At 41.4% G+C, this 15,704-nt stretch overlaps 1 protein-coding gene across 1 annotated transcript; it reads left to right on the forward strand.

Annotated features, from left to right (window-relative positions):
- Positions 1-371: 371 nt before the first annotated feature.
- LOC125447815 (olfactomedin-like) lies at positions 372-15,431 on the forward strand. Its single transcript, XM_048522565.2, has 6 exons — positions 372-497; positions 7,764-7,838; positions 9,895-10,047; positions 10,738-10,947; positions 13,357-13,507; positions 14,250-15,431. Exons 1-6 carry the CDS (start codon positions 372-374, stop codon positions 15,080-15,082), a joined length of 1,548 nt encoding a protein of 515 aa, XP_048378522.2. The 3' UTR covers positions 15,083-15,431.
- Positions 15,432-15,704: the final 273 nt, after the last annotated feature.

Here is a 15,704-nt window from a genome sequence, read left to right on the forward strand (position 1 = left end):
TGAACTGTCATGGTGGGATTTGACTTCAGGGTCAGACCTATATATTCCCACTGGTGAGTTTGCAGGCAGTGGGTTAGGATTGGTTGGCATGTTGACCAAGGCATTGGTCAAGGCATTGTCAAAGAGGATGCACCAGAGAACTGTCTCCCATGGTTTTGCTTGACTCAAAACGTGACAGTACTTAGCCATCTTCCCTCTTCATACAGAGGACAGGTCATTGCATATACTGATATATACATGCTACTAAGTGTTAATGAGCTACATTGAGAGCTCAATTGATAATTTAAATTGGCAGTTGGTCTAATTGCATTGTTCAACACACATTATTCACCCTCAGAATCACGTTGAACATTAAACTCAATTTTGCAACCATGGGCTGGCTGAGTAGAATCCATACTCTGCCTATTGTCAACAAACATGCTCTTTGGGATAATCTGCCAGTCACTGGGGCACACAATTCACTTACATGGTATCAGATTGACATGGAAACTAATATGGTATGTGCTCAATCGCATGAAGTACGCACCAACACCTTTTACAAAATTTCAGTTACAGGTTAGTTGCTGGTTTGTTCCCCTAGCTGTTTCTGCAATTCTACTGTATAAAGATTCAAAAGTCAACAGGGAGTGGTGGCAGATGCTGAATTGCTTTGTTGTTGTCACAAAGACCAGCATTGCCAGTGGCTATGAAGGTGACAATGGCTAAGAATTTTTATGCATCTGCACTTTCCAGTCTAGCCTTGAGCCTATTTGCGACATCTCGAAGTTTCCAAACTCTTATTGCAAGAAAGAATTTGCTGAAGCTTTCTGAACAAAAGAAAACTTTCACTTAGTTTGCTCCTATGAGACACGGGCAGCGAAAACACCAATTCTCCATTTATTGCATTCTCCATATTCTTATCTTCCCTCTGCAAGGAAGGACTCAATACTAGGCCCCTTTGTTGCTTCTGACGTGGCCCAATGATATAGAGTTAAACTTGTGAGGCATGATTAAAAGGTTTGAAAAGGATACGAAAATTGGCTCTATGCTGTAGACTGTAGGAAGATATAAACTGACTGGTTGGGTGGGCAAAATAGTGACAAATGGAATTCAGTCTAGAGAAGTGAGAGTTAATGTTGAGGGAATGCAGGCAAGAGGAGTAGATTGTGAAAGGTTCACAGGAATGGAGGGACATTGGAATGCAGGTCGACAGTTCCCTGAAGTTAGCAGGACTAGTCAATAAAGGTGGCCAAGGTGACATGGAATACTTCCATGAAATTTTTTTAAAAAGTTGGAGAAAGTCAGCAGGTCTGGCAGCATCTGAGGAGAGTGGAACAGAGTCTGGCATGACTCCTTGTTGGATTATTTCTTGCCTTGGATGAGGTCTAGGATATGAATGTGGGGAGGTTCTGCAGAACTGTACAAAGCATAAGTTTGACTGAAGTTACAGTGCTGTTTTCAGTTCCAGTCATCATATTGAAGGAATGTCGAATGCAATGCAATCAAGGTTAGCAGAAACAGATTAAATAACAACTTTCAAAAAGGGAATTGGAGAAATACATAAAATAGAAACATTTACTGGGCTATAGGTAAAGATGTGGGTGGGCAACAAGAGGAGAACTAATTGGATAACCTTTTCTAGGGGCTGGAACAGGCACAATGGGTTGAGCGGTCTCCTGTGCTGCCTGATGCCGTAAGCTGTGACATTCAATCAGCATTTTCTATACTTGCGACTGATATAAAAAACACAGTTTAGGATTATTGTGTCTCAAGATTCGACAAGCACACTGAGAATTTAAACATAGAAAGGCAAGACCTGATGGAAATTTCCCATTCACAAGTTTGCACAATGTGTGTACTATGCTCATGGAATTTGTTTCCTGTTGAAAAGCTGCACAGAAGTGAGAGAGTAGAAACATTGGTATGAACACTAGTGGTTGATCGGGTACTCAAACTTCTAATTATGAAAGACCAACATGCTGTACAGAGTCTTCTTCTCACACCTCAAAGGGTGAAGAGCTGATAAAGGTCGACAGCAACCAAACAATTCCAGCATGAGGATCCTTAATTTGGAGAAGGGACAAGAAAAGATGATGATGTTTTCGAAAGGGTGAAGGTGGGTTGTGGGGAAATTTAACAGCCGTTCGAAATTCTAAACATACCTTTGACATCCATGCATGTTGACTGGAGGACCCTGCCACTTTTATTAGCGAACCCACCCCACAAAAACACAATTTCAGACATAGGCTAGAGATATTGCCAGTTATTCACAGATCCCGACAGAAGGCATTCACTGGCTTCAGGAATGGCCGGTACCGATTGCACTTTGCTTGATTTCTGAATAGTAGACCTGATTTTCAGTTTGAAGTACAGGCATGCAGTAGATGGTGCAATTGCAGCATCAGATTTTCAGGGTGATGGTGTAATGGTAATTTCACTGGGCTAGCAATCTGTGGACGTGGGTTCAACTCCTATCCATGACAACAAATGGAAGTTAATTTTATAAAGGCTCGATTGGAAACTAGCCCCAATAATAGTGGCCATAACTACCAAAAAATAACCACACACAATCTGGTTATTTTTAGAGAAGGGAATTTGTCATCTGAGTCTGACCTACATGCCATTCAAGACCTGGGGTTTTGGCTGACTCAGTTTTCTGGATGGCTGGTGTGCAATGCAGACTGACACCAACGGTGGAGGTTCAATTCCCACACTGGCCAAGGTCACTACAATTTCTCATCCTCACCATGTGGCATGGTAGCCCAGCACAAACATCGCTCTGAGCGTGAATGTGACTAAGGTGACTTCATTTACTCTTGGCCCATTGTCTGACTTCTCAAAAAAGGTATGAGCATCAACTTCAGTGCTATACTGTAAAAATCATGAGTATGAGATGGTCAGCACACTCTAGTCAATGCTGGAGTCAAGAAGAGGGCTCATTCAACAGCTCAACCACCCAAAGATGGATTCTAGTGTTGCTGGTGGTGAGAAGGGCACTACCTCTGAGATCCTTCATGTGCACCCAGCTGGTCTGCACCATCGCACACTGACCTTGAAGCAGCTGCAGAGGAAATTAAACTGTCATGTATCTCCCGCTGGAATGTGCCCACGCAAAGGAAGGCTGGAGAAAGACACAGTAGTTTTTGCTGAGGTTCAACCCAAGCAGTTGTGATGCAGGATTCTGTGATCTACGGTCTGTTTCTATGGGGCACACACTGAGACAAATATCGACTGTGCCTGGAGGATCAGCAACTTGGTGAAAGATGCTACTTGGTCTGCCCAAAATTTGTTGGTCTTCTAGAACAAGGGGTTGATGTCAACAAGAGTGTTGCAGACTGGCACATTCGAATGTCAAGGGCTATGTGCTGAAGGATGCATTAAAGTTTGGGGCAGCTGCCATCAATGTGGGAAAAGACCAATGTCTGAGGTCTTCCTGCTGAAGGTAAATGAGGGTCTGTTCATTTATTGGACCCTGCTGGTGCCTCAAATGTATGTAAGTATAGTATTGTGTGTGAAAGAGAGGTCTGAGGTTTTTGGATGGACCAAACTACAATGTTTGCCCCTGATATGCTACTAAACAGAACAGAACAACATTTGTGACTACGTATATATACACATATTTTTATGAATAAAGTATATTTTTGAAATAAAAAAGTGGGAAGGTCAGTTATTGGCCTTGTGTGTACAATGTGAATAGTGACACACAACAATGAAAATTGATTATGAAGTTAAATTAAGAGAAGTTTGTTCACCCAGCGAATGGTGTGCCTGTCGAATTTTATGCTACAGAAAGAAATTTTGGCCAAAATATCGAACATTTTCAAGAGGATTTAGATTTTTTTTAGGGCTAAAGCTATCTAATGGTATGGAAGACGTGTACTCAGTTAGTTGATCAGCCATGATCACGTTGAATGGCAGAGCAGGCTCTAAGGGCTGAATGGCCTACTCTTGTTGCTATTTTCCATGTTTCTCAATTACATGATTATTCTGCAACTAGTTTCCAATTTCAAGGATGACTAGAGATAGCAACAAATCCTGGATCACAATGTCCACTTCCAATGGAAGAATTAAAAAACCTGACGATATCACTGGGTGGTTAACATTTGACAGATAAAACTTGCTGCTGACTGACAGATCATGCAGAGGAGAATGGCTGTCCTATGGTCCTGGCACCTGTTATAGTTAACTTGCACCTCTTAAAGGGAAGGGGTCTTTTCAGTTAATCTTTTTAGCACAGTGTGTTTAAGCCAAGTTTTTGCAGTGCTGTGGTTAAGATGCTGAGAGATAGGAAGGAAGTCTGCTACCTTTCTCGTGACAGACAAATCCACAGACGTTGAAACCACAACACAGGAGGTGAGTGACACAGCATGACAATGGTAATAGCGTCACACCCAGCATCTCACCAGAACTTCCAAGAGAAGAATTTAATCATCAGATCTCTTTCTCTCTACAGAGGGCTTGTGGAAGGACCATCAGCTGAAAGCCTTCCCTTCAAAATTATATAACAGGAATGACTTAGAAACATATCACCTCTGCGGTGAGAAGCCATTGGTCAATCAGCTTACTGTGCCCTTAAGATGTCTGATCCAGACCTACCCTTCGGGGACCCAGCAGCAAGAAGGTAAGATTCTTTAACGGAGTAAACATTTTATTTGGACTAGGGACAGTTTGGGTTTCAGATGCAAGGGAAAAATTCGGCTATAAAAGGCTGATGAAAAAGCCCCCATTGATGCCAAGGATTGCCCTCAGATTGGAAGCATTCACCGCAAAGTTACAGGCAGACAAGTTTCCTAGTCAGGAAACTCGCCACCCTTCTCACACAGCAGAGGCAGAAATTCAACTTGGCAGTGAGTAACCATTAATTAACTACTTAGGGGCTTTAAATGATAGCAGATCAAGAAAGCCCCCAGTAGACAGTCTCACTTGAAACTTAACTAGCTAATAACTTTAGATTAAATAAAGAAATTTAAAAATGATATTTTTCCAAACAAGCTGTTCAGAAATGTTATTACACAGCAGTGGAACAGGGGGGAATTGAACATGGGCCTCTGGGTCTAGGGTAGGGACACCTCAACAGCACCACAGTAGGGTCCTTATATCACTTTCTATTTCATAACTTACAGCTTCTGGTTAATTTTCAACTGAAATGAAAACGTTCACAGGGCTACATATGAGCTTGAACTCATTCTTCATTCCCAATGCTATTAGAAAAGAAGCAGGACTGGGCGCTATATTTTGGGCCAATATTTAAGCTAAACCAATGTCACAGAAAAAACAGCGTATGCAATCTAGGAAATAACACACTGTTACACACATAAGTTATCGACATGATGACAGTGAGTCCACTTCGATGACACTTCTTAGACTGTGAAGCACTTTGGAATGCCTTGAAGCTGGTAACCATGGTTCACAACAATATGTACTTATATAGCAGCTTTGACTTAGTAAAGTATCCCAAAGCATTGAGGATGATTATCAAACAGAGTCTAGATGATAGCAACCTGCTCAGCTGGTGAAAGGGAGTGGAAGGAATGATTGTATTGTCTTGACGACATGACTGATGTTCGATCATTACAATACACTGCAATTTTCCAAAGATTTTTGATCCTCTCCTGTTGCTAACCTTTCAGTGTTTAGCCTTTTTAGTTTTAAAGGAGACAATGATACACTTACCTTCAATTCACCGGGTCAGAAAATTAGCTTCAGTCAGCAAGGCTTCACCAAAACTGCCAAACTGCCTAGACCCCAAGCTTCAAGGGAAGACAGTAGAAGACATGGATGGTGAGTACAGAAGGGAGGTGATAGCATAGGCTATTAATCCAGAGACATTGGTAATGTTCTGGGGACCCAATTTCAACTCCATATTAGAATTGGAATCCACTAGAAATCTGTAAGTAAGAATGTAATGGTGACTTGAAACTGTTGCCACTTTAAAAGAAAAACCCACTTCATTCAGTAGTGCCCTTTAGGTAAGGAAACTGTAGACCTTACCCCATCTGGCCTACATGTGACTCCAGATCCACAGCAATGACTCTTAACTGCCCTCTAGCGGTTACAGATGGGTAATAAATGCTGGCCTGGCCAGCAATGCCCACATCCTGTAAATGAATAACAAAAAAAATCACAGAGGATCTGTGATTACAAACTGGTGTGGCCAATTCGCTACTGATGTGTCAGACGGTGACCAGGCCCACGTAACCACCATTCACAGCATTTGCAGGGCCACCAATTAGCACAATGTACGAGGACATGCAGTAGTTCTATATCATCCAGATAGCCTGCATCTAGTCACTTTAGATGTTAACAACAGAATGGTTAGCACTGTCGGTTCAGTACTGAGGAAGAGCATTTTGGGCTCAAGTTTCACAACAGGATGCGATAGAGATTACACTTCCAGAACTGTACTGAAGGAGTGGAGCTGGATGAACACAGCAGGCCAAGCGGCATCAGAGGAGCAGGAAAGGTGACGTTTTGGGTCTAGACCCTTCTTCTGAAGAAGGGTCTAGACCCGAAATGTCACTTTTCCTGCTCCCCTGATGCTACTTGGCCTGCTGTCTTCATCCAGCTCTACACCTTGTCTCAGATTCTCCAAGATCGGCAGTTCCCACTATCTCAAGTGCTGAAGGAGTGCTGCCTTACAGTTGCACTACCAAATCTGTCTGCCCACATACCTGTTTCAGGTAATTATGTAAGATCCTGGAGTGCTATTAGAAGAGGAGCAGGACTGGGCCCTATATTTTGGGCCAATATTTAACCTAAACCAATGTCACAGAAAAAAAGCAGTGTACGCAATCTCAGAACTAATCCATTGTTTTACATGTAAGTTGTCCGCATGATGACAGTGAGTCCACTTCGATGACACTTCTTAGACTGTGAAGCACTTTGGAATGCCTTGAAGCTGGTAACCATGGTTCACAACAATATGTATATATATAGCAGCTTTAACTTAGTAAAGTACCCCAAAGCACTGAGGATGATTATCAAACAGATTCTAGATGATAGCAACCTGCTCAGCTGGTGAAAGGGAGAGGAAGGGTTGACTATATTGTCTTAACATTGGTCAAAATGAAGTCCATGAGTTGTCTGCATTTGCTGTTGGAGGTAAAGTTGGAGGGGAGAGAACTTTAAGAAGGTAATTTAGCAGCAGAGATAAAGTAGGCAGGGCACAAGCACAATTCTGGAATGGTGATAAGTTTTAGCAGATTAGAGCAGAACCTAAGTGTTTTCAGTGGAGTCCAGTTAGATCTGGTAGTGAATGGCTAAAACCAGTTCTCAGCCATATCCATTTAAGTTTCTGTCACTTGGTTTTAAGTTGAGTGGAGCTGATGTGCCATCCGAGGGAAGCAGCCGGAGTGAGAGGGAGGGTATGATTGAGTGAATTGCCAGCTATAGAAAAGTTGTCTAAATATATTCTTTAATAATTACATAAATATATTTAGTTAGACAACAAAAGATGGGGATATCTGTGACCACAACCACAAAAATACCAGGAGACCAGGAAATAAACCTTGGCAAAAAAAAACACTATATCTGAGACATTGTTCAAAGAAAATAAAACTCTTAACTTGACAATCACATCAGTTTAGAAAACAAAGAAACCAAAAACCACCTGCCCTGAATCACTGACATAATTACATAACAATTTGACAAGTTCACTGACCTGACTCACAATGATTTAGATTCAGTACCAGAAAGGCTTTCTTTCTGATTTAATCTCAGAAGAATGTGTCACTCAATTTGGACTTCCTGGTGTGCTGTTTATTTAAATCAGACTCCTCCTCTAGAAACTTGGAGGTGAGCTCAAATCCAGAATGAAGATGCTGTTCCTTCTGTTGATCACAGCTACTGTCCTGCCTTCTGTGAGTTTACTTCTAATTTTATCAGCTTCAAATCACTTCAAGGTGTTGCTGTGTCTCAACGCCCCTTGCCTCCAAGTTAGATGTTAGCTGCAGATTTAAACTCCACTCTGGGCAGCGTGGTGTCTCAGTGGTTAGCACTGCTGCCTCAGTGCCAAGTACCCAGTTAGATTTCAGCCTCCAGGTGACTGTCTTGTGGAGTTTATACATTCTTCCAGTGTTTCTGTGCATTTCCTCTCACAGTCCAATGATATGCTGTTTCGGTGGATTGGCCATGCTAAATTGCCCATAGTGTCCAGAGATGTGCAGGCCAGGTGGGTTAGCAATGGGAAATGCAGAGTTGCAGGGCAGGTCTGTATAGACTGCTCTTTAGAGGCTTGGTAAGGGCTGTATGGCCTGTTTCTACACCGTAGGCATTTTATCCAATGATTCCGGAGACTTGAATATGTAATCTAGCCTGCAAATCCAGTGCAGTGCTCAGGAGTGCTGCATGGTTGGAGGTGTCGTTTTCCAAAATTAAAGCCTTGTCCCTTGTTCCAAGTGCATGGAATAGATCCAATGTCACTGTTTGAAAGAAGAGCAGTTGAGTTTGTCGTTGGTGTCCTGGTCAATGTTTGTTCTTCAACCAACAGCACTAAAATCATTAATCCCATTGCGTGATGTTGTTGCAACTGGACTAATCTGTTTCTCTTAATGTATAGCTGTACTTACTCAAAGTTGTTTACTTTAACATTGGCATATCGTGTTGGCAGTACTTTGTGCTGTGGAAAGACTCAGGCTTGGGTCAACCTGCCACTTCCAATAAACTCTTGATTTATCACATCAAATTGTTCCCAGGATCTGGGATGAGTTAGGAGAATTTCACAGAAACTTCATTCCAGACTAACCCTACAGATGAGTCAGGATGCAGAGTAGAGTGTTTCAGACTGAGATAAGAAGCAATATGTCCACTTGGAGGTTCGTAACTCAGTGGAATTCTCTTGCACAAGAAACCACGGAGGGCGGAAGACTGAATACATTTTGAAAAGCAATAGATTTCTTCTAAGGATATCAAGGGGTGAAGGGAGAGAGCATAAGTTTTGCATTGAAAAAGAGGATTAGTCATGATCGTGCTGAATGACGACGGGGTCTCAAAGGGATAAATCACCTACTCCTGTTCCTATTTTCTATGTTACATGTTAAGTTCAGAATCTGTATTAAAACTTTTGTAGAGGGGACTGTATTAAACTCTTCCTCCAGTCAACATGCATGGAGGTCAAAGGTATGAATGCATTCCGGAGCAGTGACCCTTTGATGTTCACTCCAATTCAATGATAGTGCACAGCAACACAAAGTTTACTGAAATGATCACTAATGTCGACTATTCAGGCAGTGACAATGCTGCATTAATGAAGGGTGAAAGATGACTGGAGGGCAATGATCCGTCAGCATTGCAGAATAAATAGTGAGGTGTCAGTTTTCTGTGAACCTTTCCATGACAGTGAAAGTTACAGGGAGAAACTGTCCCACTAAAGAATGTTAGAACACAAATTCTGACTTAAGGTAAGTTAAGAGGACAACGGAAGAAATTAGGAGAATTTGACTTAGCACAATTGGGAATTTGCCAGCTGAAAATTAAAGAATTAAAAATCAAAAACCTGGAGCTGTAAAGGAAGTGTTCATAAGACAGATGAATTAAAACACTCTTTCAAAGAACATGATGACCTGAATGGTCCTTCTGTACAGGCTGTGTAATTTTATAATTATATTGAATACCTGATAACGTATGGGCTCTGGAAACAAAGAGGCCAAATTCCCTCCAGGTAGGGGTGCAACACTGGCAGTAAAAAACCTGCCAACTGTAAATCGGAAAGGTGAATTGGGTGGCATGTGTAACCAGCATTTTAACGGTTAAGTTGAATATCAGGTACAAGGATTCAAAATGCAACTAATTTGTTTGCAGCAACTTTACTGGGAAGGGGTTAAAAGAGGGGTTTTTTTTATTTTGAGAGAGGGTGAGGAATGCTACCTGTTCGCACCATTGATGAATTTACACTAATTCTGTTGTCTGTATCTACAGTCTGCCATCAGCGTCAATGGGACAATCAACAACGATGGAGTTTGTCTCTGCTCTGTGGTTTTGCCTGATACATCATTCCCGGTGGAAAAGGTGGAATATTTGGAAATAACATCAGAGGAGCTCAGAAGCAGCGTGGAACAGGAAATCAGCAAGGTTCATTTATTACTGTAGCAAATTCCAGCCAATTTCAGACTGTATAAATAACTCAGCTCTTACATTTAATGCCATAGACCTGAGTGAAAACTGTGGTGAGACAATTAGTTGTAAGATATGACTAGTTCCAGAACATTCAAAGATATTGATGGATGAAATGAATGGGTGTTTACCAATAGAAAATATTTGCCAATAATATCTCCTTGATTTTACATAATCGAATCCTCCACTGGACTTGAAATATTAACTCTATTTTTCTTTCCATAGAATAGCCTGACCTGCTGAGTTTCTCCAGTAATTTCAGATTTTACATTAGAGATCATTTGTATTTGTTAAACTGATAGACACTTCAATTATATGCATTATGCAAAATTAGGTGTGTTTTAATTATTAAACTGGAAGGATTTTTTTCACATTTTCACATTACAGTATGAAAGCATGTTGGCAATTGTTAATACTTGCCCACCAGCATTAACATACCGTTTTTCGACACTGTTATCTTCAGTTTGTGAAGAAAGCAGGGTTTGTATTCATTGAAAATATTGTAGTCATGAGAAACTTGTGGAGGATTCATTGCAAAGTGTTAGCATGTGCAAATCTCACAAACTGCAACATGGTAACTGTGTACTATGGTGAGAAGTGAAGTAGTGGAAGTGACTGTAACTCCACACATTTACTGTGATGCTCCAGGTACGAGAATACTCAAGGGCTGTCTCTGTACACTCCACCAAGCTGCTGAATCTGACACGCCGCCTGGAGAAGATGGAAACTGGTCATTCCTACACTCAGCTCGACTTTGAGCTGCTGAAGCTGGAGATCCAGGAGCTGGAGACACTCACCAATCAGCTGAGGAACTCCCTTAACAACAGTAACAGCATTATTGATCAGCTCTACACTGAGGTCAGGAATAAACAAATTGCTCTGTTTATGACAGTCATAGGGTCATACGGCATTGAAACAGACTCTTCTGTCCAATCAGCCCACACCAAACACAATCCTGAACTAAACTAGTCCCACCTGCCTCCTCCTGGCCCGTTTCCCTCCAAACGTGTCCTGTTCATGTACTTATCCAAAATATCTCTTAAACATTGTAACCTTACTGCATTCACCAGTTTCACTTGCGAACCACTTGTATTCGCCCTCATCTCTTTTTTTAAATGTCTCTCCACTCACCCTGAAAATATACCCCCTAGATTTGCAAGCCCCCATCCTAGAGAAAAGATAACTATCCATACCTATCCATACCTCTCATTATTTTATAACCTTCTATATGGCCATCTCTCAACCTCCTCTGCTCCGGTGAAAAATGTCCCAGTTTTTCTTTATTACTCAAACCTTCCAAACCTGGCAATATCCCACTAATTCTCTTTTGAACCTTCTCCAACCTAGTAACATCCTTTCTATAACTGGGCAGCCAGAACTGGAACAAAAACAAAGTTGCTGGAAAAGCTCAGCAGGCCTGGCAGCATCTGTGAAGGAAAAAACAGAGTTAACGTTTCGGGTCCAGTGACCCTTCCTCAGAACTGATGGTGGCTGGGAAAACATCAGTTTATATGCAGAAAATAGGGAGGTGGGTGGGGTAAGGCCTAAACTTTCCCATGTCCCAGCACCCCACCCCACACACCAGGTTTTGTTACCACACAGCCTGCCATTATACACCCCTTGTTGTTAGTCACTAACAGTCCCCATGAACAACTATTCACCCTCCCAGCCTGATCATCAGCAACTCCTTGTCTGTCCAACTGTCTTTCTCTCTCTTCGGGCTCTATCCTATTGTTTACTCTCTACCCCACCCAGCTCCCTATTTTCTGCATATAAGCTGATGTCTTCCCAGCCACCATCAGTTCTGAGGAAGGGTCACTGGACCCAAAACATTAACTCTGTTTTCTCCTTCACAGATGCTGCCAGACCTGCTGAGCTTTTCCAGCAACTTTGTTTTAGTTCCTCATTTACAGCATCTGCAGTTCTTTTGGTTTTTATTTAGCCAGAACTGGAAACTGTATTCCAGAAGAGGCCGCAATGTCCTGCACAACCTCAACAATGACTTCCCAACTCTTAGATAATTCACACATGCTTCATTTGAAAAGTCCAGGGTTGCTTATGATTGTGAATGAATAGTTTTGTGTTAGCAATACAAAAGTCCATGAACTACTCACAATTACTACTGAAGGTGAGAGTGGGAATGCAGAAATCAGTTGATGGAAGAGGATAGATAGTATTCAAGAGGAGACACTGGAGTGAGGAATCATCTTCAGATTATGGGATATTCTTTGAACAAGCAGTTTCACTGATGGATAACAGACCTAAATATCAAATGCCAGACTTGATGAAGCAAGAGCAAACCAGATATCTGCAAATATATTCAAATCTGTGTCTCTCATACTCCAGGGAAAGGAGTGAAGGGGTACTCTGATGCAGTAACAGGGATAAGAATGTGTATGATTTTAATGGGAAGAAGGAGGACGCCATGCCATAAAAGTGATGTCTTCTTGTGTTTCTCTGTTCTGAGCTGGTTGAGTGCTTTACATCTTCAGAACGCTGGCGAATCGCCAGAGGAGCAGACTGTAGAGATTTACTGATTTGCTGGAGGGGGAGATATTAGTTACAACAGCAACAACAAACTTATATAAAGAGCCTTTGAAGGAACCTGACATCCAAAGGCATTTCACAGGAGCAATATCAAACAAAATTTAACTGGGAACGGAGAAACTGAGGCAAGATGACAGGTATGATTTAATGAACATCTTAAAGGAGGAGACAAAAAGAGAAAGAAGAACAAGTTTAAGGGTAAATTCCAATGATTAGGGTTATAGGTGGTGGAGCAATGAAAATTGGAGAAGCACAAGAGGCCAGGATGCAAAATAAAAAATATAGTATTAACTGTTACATGCCCAACATTAGTTTCAGGGATCAAATCACTGTCTGTGCTGGGATCCCTACACCGTACAACACAAATATCTGCACAACTTGTACCATTGTAACTGTATGTTTAAATTCAATTCCTCATACTACTGAGATTAAGAAGTCCAGTCATATGATTGGGGGTGTCCAATACCAAGGGAGGCAGTCTTAAATTTAAGCTTGACTGTAGTGATTTCATGTCAATGGGTACTTCACTCAAAAGGGCAGGGATATCTGGAGGCCTCTTTCTCTGAATGCTACTGAGAACCAAAGCAGGTAAATGACCATGAAAATACAGATCAGCTGCAGTTTCATTGAAAATGCAGATCCTACTTAAAAGGGCTGAATAGCCTCCTTATGCCATCATGATTTCAAAAACGCTCTCTTTAAATGCCTTGTGTATTTCAGATTACAAATATGTCACGTACTGTCAGTCAGCTGGAATCATTTGACACACAAAATGTGCTGGCATTCCGCAAAGAAATTGCACTGCTGAGGAAACAGCTCGCAGACTGTGAGAAGAATCAAGCCCCACCAACTCATGCTCCCATTGAATATGGTGAGTAATTGATCTGCTAACAGTCACATAATATAATGACACCACTATCAGGATGGAGTTCAGAATTCATCCATTTAGAAGAAATTATAGGAAGTTAAAAAGTATGATAAGCATTTCACAAACCAAACTGTTTGCCATTGTAATTTTCTATTTAGAAATTGACAATATAGTATACCCGAGATATATTGGCTCAGATTTACCCAACAGGATGGGGAGTCCTATTTTTAACCCTGATCTGAAAAAAACAAACACACACTTACCTCAATCGGAATTTTGGAGTGATCTTCCAACAGAAGATCTTTCAGAACCGACTTAATGCACCAATCCTTGTGAGAGGTGTGCAAAAAAACCAGAGCAGTAGTTTCTGTACTCCAATGAGGAAAGTGTAACTATTCCAAAGCTTCATCAAAAAGCCAAGGAGATGAGGTGCATAGGTAGGATAGATGGGCGAAGTGGATAAGTTGATAGAGTGGCATGGGGCTGTGCAGCATGTAGACAAAATGGCTCAGGACATAGGCACATTGAAGTTAACTGAGGTGAGAGGGGAGATTCCTTGAGCAATTTCCAAGATATCTATACATTCCCTTAGCACATTTTCTGGGGTAGGTCAGTCGCTGATCAGACAGGAGGATCTGTGCCAGTATATCATATAACAATAATCTAATTATAATTGTCAGAAGTTGAATTTGAAAAATGTAAGTAGACAAAGATGAACTGGAGCTTACTTTCTTTCCCCAAACAGGAAGCTGCGATCATAATGGACTTCTCCAAATAGGCGAACCTGCTATAATACAACGGAACTATAATGGATTTAGTTATAAATATGGAGGGTGGGGTAAAGATTCAATTCCACCCCCGAATAAGGAGGAGCTGTATTGGGTGGCACCACTCCACACAGACGCACGGACGCTGTACTCCTTCAGAGTGTATTACTCATATGATGATTTGCTACTCTACAAACACTCAATAACTAGATCATTTTCGAGTTCTACATACAGAGCACAGGGAAGTGGGATGGTTATGTACAATAATTCCTTGTATTACAACTGTTACAATTCCAGAGACATGTGCAGGTATAACATAGACACAGGCAGAGTACAGAGAGAAAGTCTCAGAGGTGCGGCTTTCAATAACAGGTATTCTTACGCGGGGGTCACATACCAAGACATGGACTTCGCTGTGGATGAAACTGGCCTCTGGATTATTTACTGCCCTGAAGCAAATGCTGGAAATGCTGTTATTGGTAAGATTAATGTGACTACCTTCACTGTGGAAAAGACATGGCTCACCAAGCTGTTTAAACCTAGTGTGACCAATGCTTTTATGATATGTGGGGTTCTGTATGCAATTCGGCCTGTGAGCCCACAGTCTGAGGAAATCTTCTACACATTTGACACCAGAACTGGGCGGGAAGGTATGGTTTCTATAAGGATGGGTAAGGTCTTGGAAAAACTGCAAAGTGTTAACTACAATCCAGGTGATCACAAACTCTACGTATACAATGATGGTTATCAGCTGACTTATGATGTGATGTTTAGACATGAGCCACCAGTGAGCAGCAGTGTTGCCAACTGAGTAATTAGTAATTAACAAATCAAATGACTAGGTTTGGAAATTAGTGGTTGGGCAGGTGGAATATCGGTCCACTGAGAAATTTCTGTGCTTGAATCTCAGATTAGATTTAGACAATACATTATCTACGATAACATTTTGTCTGTGAATAATTTTGGATGTGACAGTTCATTTCATATCTGGACAACCATCCTATTGGATTACATGCCACTGGTGGAAAACTCATTCGTGACTGTTGTATTCATTCATTTTCTGTCTCTCTTGAATTGCTATTGAAAACATGTGCAAATGGTTTGGAGATTTATCTGGAATTCTTAGCAAATTTAATAATAAATATCAACATCTACAAAGAGTTCATTTCTGTGTCGTTAAATGTGCTGTTTTATTCTCATCTTCACTTTTAAGCCCTTTTCTCCCATCCTTAAACTCTTCTATAACTAATTACCTTCTTGTTCATACCATGGCCTCACTGACAATTCAGCACAGAGCCCTGTAATTCAGCTTCAGTCAATGTGACCTTTGATTCTGCCAATAGGCAGCCAACAAGAACAGCCTGAACTCCCTCATTCAGTTGACTGTGTCTGCATTGTCTTCAGTCTCGCCCCTTCTGTGGGTACATTTTCTG

Source organism: Stegostoma tigrinum, chromosome 39 (assembly GCF_030684315.1).
Source record: "Stegostoma tigrinum isolate sSteTig4 chromosome 39, sSteTig4.hap1, whole genome shotgun sequence".
NCBI lineage: Eukaryota > Metazoa > Chordata > Chondrichthyes > Orectolobiformes > Stegostomatidae > Stegostoma > Stegostoma tigrinum.

Bases quoted from the DNA above. Each gene is read 5' to 3' on its own strand.
- LOC125447815 (XM_048522565.2), top strand. From the start codon at position 372: ATGGGCTGGCTGAGTAGAATCCATACTCTGCCTATTGTCAACAAACAT. The intron at 7,839-9,894 runs GTGAGTTTACTT...CTGTATCTACAG, and splicing joins CAGCTACTGTCCTGCCTTCT to TCTGCCATCAGCGTCAATGG. The intron at 13,508-14,249 runs GTGAGTAATTGA...TTCCCCAAACAG, and splicing joins TCATGCTCCCATTGAATATG to GAAGCTGCGATCATAATGGA.